Below are 10,662 nucleotides of genomic sequence, written 5' to 3'. Positions count from 1 at the left end.
CCAGGTCTCCCTCAGGGCAGGCAGATTTTTTACCAGCTGAGCCACAAGACAAGCCCAAGAATATTGGAGTGGGTATCCTATTTCTTCTCCAGCAGATCCTCCCCACCTGGGAATCAAACTGGGGTCTCCTGCATTAAGGTGGATTCTATACCAGCTGAGTTAGACCAAGATTAAGGAAGAGATAAAAAGAAATCTGATCAAAATGCAGCCAGTGAAAAACAATTAGTCCCTATAGCTGCTCTTTAAGCAGTCTCACCTGCTGCCTGGATTTCTTCCTTTAGATCATAAGGCCCTGGAGGGTCCAGGGGACCAGCGATTCTCATTCTCCAGGAGTGAGTGAGTGAAGTCGCTCAGTCCTGTCCAACTCTTTGCGACCCCATGGACTATACCCTACAAGGCTCCTCTATCCATGGGATTTTCCAAGCAAGAATACCGGAGTGGATTGCCATTTCCTTCTCCAGGAGATCTTCCCGAGCCAGGGATTGAACCCGGGTCTCCCGCATTGTAGACAGATGCTTTACCATCTGAGCCACCAGGGAAGTTTTTCTCTGGACACACCTGGAAATCAATGGAACACAGCCTTCCAGAAGGTAGAGGTCAGCATTAGGGGTAAAGGGAGGGAAGGTGGTGGGAACCTCAAACGGATCAGAAGGCTTCTCAGGAAGAGTCCAAGTATTCAGTGGCTTGTGGGCCAGACACTTGTTATGGGTACTTCAGGAATGATTATGGCATTGGAGTGGGGCATAAGAGTAGTTTATGAAGAATCTCCCTTTTACCTAAAGATTCCAGGCACATGATTAGGAGGAAAAGATCTGAGGGACTCAGTAGCTCCTTAATAACAATAGCTACACACTGTATTACAGACATTACACTTACTAATTCCATTCTGATAATAGTCTTCTGAGATGGGTGCTATTATTACCCGTGTTTTACAGATGAGGAAACTGAGGCAGGAAACTGAGATAGTAGAGCTGAGATTCTTACCCAAGAGTTCTGGTGTCTGGGTCATGCTTTTCAGCACCATGCATTTCTTTTTTTTAAAATTTTAATTGATTTGGCTGTGCCGGGTCTTCGTTACTGCTTGGGCTTTTCTCTAGTTGTGGCGCGTCGGGGCCTCTCTAGTTGCCTCTCGTTGTGAAGGACGGTATCTAGGGTGTGCAGCATCAGTAGCTGCAGCTCCTGGACTCTAGAGCATAGGCTTGATAGTTGTGGTGCATGGGCTTAGTTGCTTTGCAGCATGTGAGATCTTCTGAGATCAGGGATTGGATCTACGTCTCCTGCATTGGTAGGTGGATTCTTTACCATTGAGCCACCAGGGAAGCCCAGCACCATGCATTTCTGTCTCTCCTTGAAGGAGAATGCCACTTTGTCTCACAAATGCTGATACCAAGAGTTACGTTTTGTGGCACAGAGGAAAGGACGCATGGACTAACTACAAAACTGGAGTTTTAGCCGTTGCTCAGTCACCCTATTTTTGCACCTTTCTTGAGCTGTATAATGAAGAGGGCTGGGTTAGGTTCTTTCCAACTCTGCACCACTTGTTGGCAGAAAAGCTACGTGACATGCTGTCTCCTACCTTGAAATGGCATTTTTTTCTTCTCTCCTCTCCTTTTCTCCTTTTTAGAGAGAGCCAGGAGCTCCATTCTAGAGGGAAGGGTCTGGGGCTAGGAAGCAGGAATCCTTCAATCCATTCTGCCTTCAGTTCCATCACTTGGGAAGCGGGGGAGGTGTGCTCTCCAGGTACAGGAGCAGGAACTCAGATATTGTTTAGAGCTGGTAAGGCTCAGCCCTGCCCTCTAGCCTTCTGGCTGCCAAGGCCTGGCAGAGCCATGGGTGAGTGGAGCCAAGGTACAAAGAATCAATCAGTGGAAGAAGCTTCTTGGACTTAGTGCTTTCCCCGGCTGTTATCCATCTAAACTGCAATCCGTAGAAGACAGGCATAGAAAGCCACGACTGATCAGGGTTAGGGACTCCAGGCACCTCTGGAATATTTTGTGAAATGACCTTGCCTTCATCATCAGGCACTCTGGCACTCGAGCCAGACACCAGTGGTGTGCTCATCTCATTTGATATGGATGATTCATATCATCCATAAAACACTGACAAGGCAGTGTTTTCTCTGGAAATGGAGCTTTCCCTAGATGGTAGCACTGCTTTGTATGTGATGAACGGCATCACTAAATATCTCATGATGGGTCTGTTGGAGGGGTGGGAGAAATGGAGACCCCTTCCCTCCCAGCCTGGTTTGTTGTGGATTTTTGGGCTGTGCCGTGCAGCTTGTGGGATCTTAGTTTCCTGACGAGGGATTGAACCTGCGCCCTCTGCAGTGAAAGCTCAGAGTCCTAACCACTGGACCACCAGGGAATTCTTCCCCTCCCTGCCCTGTCCCCAGCCTGTTTTATTGGAGAGCTGCTCTTTGGCCCCATCTCTCTTCCTCTACCATTGACATTAAGTGCTTCTTTTCTAACGGTGGGAGAGGGTTAAAGCTTTTACTTTGGAAAGTCATGTCCCATTTCTAGAAACCTTTCCGTGAGCTGAGGTGCCTTGTGCCGAACAAAAGCTTGTGAACTCTCATTCATGTCCAGAGAGGTCATCTACCCAAGAAATCCAGTCTCTGCTGGGCCAGGTCACGGCAGCTGTCCTGAGCAGACCTTGTCCCACAGATGGCAGAGGAATTTTGGTTCCTTTGCTTATTCATTCTAACATTTAGGTGGTGGCTTTGACAAGAGCCTCTTTGACCAGGCAAGTTCCCAGCCTGGTCACTTGATTGGAGCCACACTATCTGAAATACCCTTTGGTGACCCCATTTCCCATCCAGTCCCTGTTTTGTGAGAGGTAGAAAGTTTTATTTTCCCCAGCAGTCAGCTATCTCATGGGGAGGGAGAGCAATCAGTGAGAATTGATTCATGGTTACCATCAGTGTTCTCTTCCAATCCCACCTTCTCACCACCCCCTCTTTTGTTGCACTTGATCCAGTACACACTTCATCTTCAAAATAAAAATTTATTCAATCTGTAACAAGAACATTGAATCTGCACATTTGCGCACAAGTTCACATTTAAAAACAGCGGAGCACATCAATAATAAAAAATCTATGATACAAGTGGAACATCCCAACCAGCAGGAAGATTAAGGAAGGAGATGAGACCACTCTTTATATTCTGCTTCAAATGCCTCAAAAAGGTCCCAGAGATTCCAGGGAGCACCTGCTTTATTTAATAAAATGTGAGCATAAAAGTTTGGGATTGCCTGGGCAAAGGTTAACAGTCAGTGGGAGGGGCTTTGGGGACTTGTTTTCTACCTTTACAAGTCCTACAAAACAAAGTAGAAAGGAAAAAAGAAAAGGCACCTTAAGCTATGCCAAGCAAACCAAATTCCAATAGAACATAAAAGCCAAACAATTCCCTGTGGACTTACTGATGGGGAAACATTTCAGGGCCAGTTAGTTGCCCAGCTTCCAGACTGAGTCATCAGCTCGAGGTAAGTCCCGGGTATCGGAGGCGGCTGCTAGTGCCACTGTGAGGACACAGATGGTGGCCCTAGTCACATACCTCCTGGGGCATCTTCAAGCCGCTGAGGGCTGATTCCAGTTTAGAAATTCTGCCCCAGATCTCTGGGGCACTGAGAAAATGAGGCTGGTTCTCTTTTCACAGCAGGAGCCAGGCCCAGTCACCCTCCACTTCCAGGCTATTAAAATACAGAAGCATCTTGCAATAGCCCTCCATGGCATCCAGGGACCCCAAGCCCTGGAGAAGGGTTAGGAGTGTGCAGCTGCCTGCTCTGGTGGCAGGCAAATTTTCATTCTAATACGGCCCCTGGATGAGTTGAGGCAGTAAATAAATTTATGCCTAATACATGCCTTGATCTTTTAGTTTGGAAGGGAAAATGAATCCAAGATGCTCTTAAGTTGGATTGGTGCTGAAAGAAAGAGCTAAGATTTCATCTCATCTACCATCAAAAAGCAAAACAAAATTGAAAAACAACACTAGCCATTCACCATTACAACCATCACTATAAGACCACAGCATCACTGAGGAAATGACGACTGTTTCCATACAGCGTGTTGGCCGGGAGTGCAGGACACAGATGGAAATCAGCTCCAGGTGGCCCCCACTTCCCCATGAGGGCTGACCACAGGGCCTTGGTCTGTGTGAGGATGGCCAGGGCGGGTGCCTGGAGGAGGAGAGGGAGCGGCCATCAAGATGATGCTCCTTTTAATACTCACAATGTAAACAAAGTATCCACAGACAGTTGTTCAAAAAAGCCAAAGAATGGCTTTATTTTAAAAATTGAAAATGCCCTTGAAAATGACCCTTTTTGCATAATGCTTTCTTAGAGAGAGAAATAACTCCCACCCCCCCCCCCCAAAAAAAAAAAACAATCTCTACTAAACATAGCTAGACCACCTCAGAACTGAAATCCTCAGCTGGAGCAAAGGAAGATGTCTGCGAGTTGCTACTCTCAGCAACTTCAGGTCTATCTGACGGCATCTGTCCGGGGCCTTTTAGCAGGAGGGGGGACCCCAGAGCCTGCGTGGTCATCCTCAGACTGTCCTTGGGGCTCTTGGTAGTTCCCAAAACAAGAAAGAGGAAATGCCAGCTGGGATACAGGTACAGAAGCAGGAGAATGCTAGGTAAAGAGCCTGAAATGTTAGGAATGATCCCAAACATTCGGAATCTGAAAGGCCATCCAAATGAGGTGAGATGAGGATGACTACAGAACAGTCCTACGTCTGCCAGAGCACACACCGCGCCTACGTTGTTTCTAAAATCAAAGAGGGGGGGCTTTTCCTGCTGACCAGAGCGCCATCCAGATTGCAGCTCAAAATCTGTGTGCCCGGGGGCTTGCACCCCATGCACCACAATGTGACTTTTTACACACACACACACGCACACACAATCACACAGCCCTCCAGAATAAATTTTGAGTCAGGCTATGGTAGTTTTCAAAGTATAGAGAACAAGAGGCACTGAGCGAGAGGTCAAAACTTCTACTCATCTCTGTCAATCGCCCAGACCTGCTGCTTTGGGTCTGAGTTTTCCATGAACAGAAAAGGGAAATAGGTCACCCGAGATTATCAGACCGTTTGAAGAGAATACAGTTTGGAAAGTTGTTGATAGGCTATCATGGACTTCCCCTGGACAGAACTCAGCTACGTAAATAGCACAAGAACACTCAGTTGTGGGAGTCTGAGGGCTGGCAAAACCCCGTGGCATGCTTGAATTACAGACCTCATGTAGAGAATGTTTCTTTAGGCAGGTAAATTAAATGATTAAAAAATATAATTATTTTTAAAAAAAGGCAGAGCAAGACCATTTCCTCGATGCTTAAAAAAAAGTTTCTTTCTTCACAGCGTTTGAGGGTTCCCCAACCCCCCGCATCTCTGCTGTTATTTAATGCAGTGAGAGTGAGCATTGAACACCATGGCGAGAACAGTGCAATACTGCAGACACCCAGGTGTGTCCTTCTTGATATGAGGGATGTCACCATCTCAGGGGAGTCACCGAGTGGACACGACTCTTTACCTCCATGCCAAGCCTCCTCTTCCCAACCCCGCAGTTTCCTGTCCTTTCCCCATCATCTTGGTGATGGAACTGCCTCAACCAGACAGGGAAGTGTTAATGGATGAGCCCTGGAAATTCTTAACCCTGTCTTGCAAGTCTCCTCACACTGGAACATGCCGCCTAGCAGAACACTTTACAACACATTAAATATCCAGGAGTCACAAAACTGTGTGGATGACACATCTGAACACTGAAGAAACTATTTTGGAACAGCACAGGTACCTATCATTACTACACCTTAAAAAACACTTAGGAGGTTTCTAATTGGCCTCCTGGCAGGGACGTCAGACCCAACCGCGGCCTCCTCACGGCAACTGGATTCACAGCTCATCTTGAGCACCTAGGAGTGGCCTCAGCCCACCTCTGCTGTCTCCTTTGGGTCACCCTGTCCTCACCGAGCTCTGGCCTCTGACATCATATTCACAGCCTGTGAATCTGTCGTCTTCTCTCAGTGCTGTGATGAACCCCAAACCTAAACCTCAGCTCTGTGCTTGGTGTATTTCTCAGCGATGTGGCCATCGACCAAAGCACACAGGAAGCCAATCTGTAGACCTCTTTGGTTCTGAGGAGCTGCAGAAGGCGTTCCTTCCGGGCTAAACATGTGTTCTGTAAGAAGCTGAAACGGTATTTACGGCAGGTGCTCCTGCGTTAAGGACCTCCACAATAGCAGCAAAGCAACAGCATCCTAGATGTGGTCATTAGGGGCACCTGCCCTTGCTGAGGCCTCCCTGTGGCTCTTCAGCCCAATCCATTAGGGGCTTCTGACCCGGGCAGCAGTAACACTCACATATGCTCCCTGGCTCTGATTCAGCCAATGTTCTGGGATTTCAGTCTCAAAGAGGCATCAGCCTTCAGTCACGCTGCAATCTAATTGGGAGCCTTTGGGGGTTTCTCTGAGGAGGAAGTTACTAACACATAATTTGGCAGGAGCTGGTGATTAGAAGTCTCCATTTAAATTATACCACTGTCCATAGATTCTCTGCAGATTCCTACCAACACCCATGAGTTTTATTTCTGTGGTATCTGTATGTCTTCCAGTTGCAGCTTTACTCCTTCTTAAAATGGATAAATCAAAAAGACCCTACAACATTAACAACAAAACAATGTAACAAAGTGAGGACATTATGTACATAAATACTGTATATAAACTAGAGAAATAACAAATCTTCCAGGAAAAGAAAAAAAGAAAACTTATGTCAAGTGTTAACAGTGATAATAAACAGAAAAACTTTGCATTCGATGGAGGTTATACATAGGTCATGTAACAATTCAAATATCTATGAAATTAAAAAGTTAGGCAGCGCTGGGAAAAACAGCATGAGGGAGGAAAATAAATTGGAAAAATATGGCCATGAAACTCAAAAGGCCCGCAGAATTATTCAAGTAACGAAAGGGTTAAAACCCTACATTTGTACTCATTTTAGAACACAAACACATTTTCAGCTGCTGTTTTTCAAACTTGTCCCTATCGTGTTTTCTCATTGGGAGGATGCTGCAGAGCACATTTCCGGGGGTAGAGGGGAAGAGGGGGAGGGGAAGAAAGGGTAGGATGACCACCTTAGTGGAGTCCATCCACCCAGAAGCTACTGGGCGTGACCACCTCTCCACCCCCAATTTCACCTCTTCTTATTTGGATTCCCTTTACAGAGGACCTCTTGGATTTCATTTGGAGGTCATTTTAAATTTAATAAAATGATTTGCTTGGGGTAAAAAAAAAAAAAAGTATTTGCTTGATAGGTTTACAAAGCCAGCCGTTATCATGCCTTTTTATAATGATACACTCTGGAGACCAGAAGAGATGAATTCTAGAAGACCCTCTTTGAAAGCAAAGCAGAGCCTGCCCACCTCGGGAACTCCCAATGGGCTGGGCTGAGAACATGCTGACGTCAGGCTGCCCCCTTCAGCAAATCTGAATCCAATGCATCAGGTCTGGAGACCAAACCCTCATCACACAGGCCCAGGGCAGCGCTTCCAATTTCCAGCTTCATCCCACCCTCCCCTCATCTGCTTCCTTCCTCAATCAAGCCAGCAGGCCTTTCCTAGGAGGGCAAAATGAGGAGCAGGTGGCAATTGATTGAAAAACAGCACGTTGCCTTGGATAAAGGTGTTCTTTGAAAATGAGTATTTTTTTGAGGTTTGAATTTTCCAAAAAAAAAACAACAACAAAAAAAACCAAAATGGTCTTGCCGTCCAAATCAAACTCTCTCTCTCACACACACGGGGTGGGGGTGGGGAACAAACCCTGCATGCGCCAGGAACAGTAAAACGACCAAAATATTATAAAATTAACCAATAAAGTGCATGGTTCCTTACGTATTACACCTGCCCCTTTTACAAACATTTCTTTTAGAAAGTCACGTGTACAGGCTCAGAATCACATGGTATTATAGAAGGGGTTGGTTGTCCGTTTTTTATCATTTGCTTTTCTCAGTCTCCTAAGGGGGTGAGTTCTGCCGTGCTGCTCTCGGGGCGCCACAGCCAGCCCCGGGGCCGGGCTGGTGTCCTGCAGTCCCTGGGTCGGTACCGAAGGAAGGCCTCCTTCCGAACTAGTCAATTCAGGTCCTGCCCTGGGGAGCAAACACTGCTGACTGTAACCGAACTCTTTGGCATACTGTACAAGGGGCCTCTCCACTGGCCTGCTCTGCGCGATACACTCTGTGGTTCTGAGCTGCTCTATGAAATACTTGGTGGGCTCTCGGTTCTGGGGAGTGTCTGGGTTTTCTGGGGGCTCCTGGGCCTCCATGCCCGAGTCCATTCTGAGGAAGGGCTGAAGCAGTTTGAGATGAGGGGACTCAGAGGAGACAGGCTCCCTCTCTGGCGAACAGTCTTTACAGAGGTCCAAGTAACCTAACTTGGCAAGGGAAGCTGAACGCCTCATTTGGGGTGGCTTGGGGAGCCCTACCTGGAAAGTTGCTCGGGACTCGATTTCTTTAGCGCGTCCCTTCACCACCCTGGGGCTCTGACTGGGACTCTCTATACTGTCGCTACTGGAGCTGTGTGGGAGCTGATGGGCTACAGATGTTGGGTCCAGTTTTTCTGGTTGCTCCCCGATATTATTACCCAGTTGGCTGATTAAATGCAGGTCTTCGCTACTGAACTGGGAGCCCTGATATGGCACTTCACTGGCCCTGGAGAGGGGGCCCTCCTGACTTTCTTCCCAGCTGCCCTGCTCCGTGGAGGGCTCGCTGTCTGTGGTGCTGCTCTGCCCTGTGAAGCCTTCCAGGTGAACCACCGTCTGGGGGTGCAGGTGATCCAGGCTGGCGCCACATGGTTGGGCCGTGGGACTGACAACAGGCGCTGCTGGGCTGCTCAGGGTAGGGGGCAGGTTGACCGGCCTGCTGTGCTCGTGCTGGGGAGAGGAAGAATGAGGCGGAGGTAGCACTCTGAGGTGCAGAGGAGCCTGGTCGGGGCTCAGCGTCCGGTTCAGATTTTCATCCAGAGCACAGAGGACAGTGAGGGTCTCTTCCACCTTCACTGTCCTCAGTCCCTGCACCCCACTCTTCTCACTGCTGGCTCTTTCCCACCCTGGCCCGGGATCAGGGGATGTGGCTGTGTAGGTGTATTCAATGATTTCTATCTTCTTGGGAAAGGGAGCAGGGGCCGCTGGTGTCTCCGGCCCCTGGCCTGAGACCACAGTCCTCGGCTCCCGCAGGACACCTTCGTGCTGTGGGCCATCCTGAGTTGCTGGCGCCGGGTGAGACTCCCGCAGATCAGGGGCCGGGACGATGGCAAGCTGCTCAGGACGTGGTAAAGAGCCAGACTCAGACCCACCGCATCGCCCTTGGCCCCTGCCCGTCTCTGGCTCCTTGGGGACATATGACAGTTCTGGGGCGGCTTCGTCACTCTTCCCTTTCGCTGCCGGGTCTGCCACCGAAGAATCGTTCTTGGAATTCTTGCGAGTGGACAGCGAGATCCCCGCAGGGGCAGCACCATGGTGCTCCTGTTCTTGCCGCAGGCGCTCCTCAAACTCCAAGGTGGCTCGCCTCACGGACCCGGGATACCACTTGGCACCCGGAGGCATCCCGGGACCCCAGAGCTCTTGTTCCCCCTCCGCTGGTTCCTCTTCTTCTACTTCCGCGGTGGAGGAGTGTGCGCCTGGGCACCCCTCGGGGTCTCCCTTCCCTGAGTCTTTGGCTGGTTCAGGCTGGGCTGGGCAGGAACCTTCATTCTGCTCCAGGTTTCCAGGTCTGTTCTCGGTGGCCTGGGCCCTCTCCAGGGGCAGCTCGTGGACGATGTGCTTCTTTGGTGTGTGACATGGGTTGGACAGCACGTCTCCTTTCACTTGAATCTGTCCGACTCCTTGACTGATGGATTCAATCTCAGTGACGATTTCTTTGACTGACATTGCATTTTCTGAGTGCGGCTGCATGAAGATGTCCGGGCTGACCTGTTCTGAGATTGCCTAAGAAGAGGGAACAGTGAGAAGGTTATGGTAAACTGGAGTCTGATTGAAAGAGCCAGACTGATTGCTCACTAGCTTCTGATCCAGGAGAACCTTCTGGCTCTGAGGACACAAATCATGGGGTGCCTGGAACTGTCCTCTGCCTGGGGTTACGCTCTATTTCATGGTACAAGAAAAGAACAGATTTACCAAAGGCAGAGATACAAAATTAGTCATACATCGTGTCACTGCCTATTAAACTTTTGTTCTGTTTGCTCTAATAGAATTCTGTTCCAATAGCTTGCTCCAAAAGTAAACAGTAAGTAGCCCTGGAGGCTCCTATAATCCTTATTTTCTGAAGACCCTGAGCCTTCTAGATTCAGGCCATCCTGGGGTAAACGAAACTTTTCCTCTCTAGCCTATCAACTTCTGGCCTAATCTGGTTCAAGGGGAAGAGTTCCACTGAAGGGCTCAGTGGCCGCCTTACATATGCCCAGAGTCTGAGGGAGATGGATGTCTGACTTGGAGTCTCACTGCTCTCTTCTGTCCTCTGTCTTGCCAGCTCTCATCCACTCCTCCCCCTGCTTCTCCCAGTGGCCGCACCCCAGCATGTGAGCACAATTCCTATGTTTCATGGGGCTCCTTCCGTGGCCGATGCAGCCACATACCTGAGCACACTGAGGAACTGTGACTCTGATATTTTACTGTTCCACCAGT

At 48.9% G+C, this 10,662-nt stretch overlaps 1 protein-coding gene across 5 annotated transcripts in view; it reads right to left on the bottom strand.

The window, feature by feature from the left end:
- Positions 1–2,983: 2,983 nt before the first annotated feature.
- The window catches only part of SSH2 (slingshot protein phosphatase 2), a 246,847-nt gene continuing 239,168 nt past the window's right edge, over positions 2,984–10,662 (bottom strand). For 4 of the 5 annotated variants that reach the window (XM_025280957.3, XM_025280956.3, XM_025280958.3 and 1 more), the window contains one exon: positions 2,984–9,966. In XM_025280957.3, the coding sequence (XP_025136742.3) occupies positions 7,939–9,966 (2,028 nt within the window). In that variant the 3' untranslated portion in view covers positions 2,984–7,938. The remainder of the gene's footprint in view (positions 9,967–10,662) is intronic. The other variant, XM_025280960.3, reaches the window with a different exon arrangement.

The sequence above is a fragment of the Bubalus bubalis genome, chromosome 3 (assembly GCF_019923935.1).
Source record: "Bubalus bubalis isolate 160015118507 breed Murrah chromosome 3, NDDB_SH_1, whole genome shotgun sequence".
Taxonomy (NCBI): Eukaryota; Metazoa; Chordata; class Mammalia; order Artiodactyla; family Bovidae; genus Bubalus; species Bubalus bubalis.
This window is presented reverse-complemented; position numbering and strand designations above follow the sequence as displayed.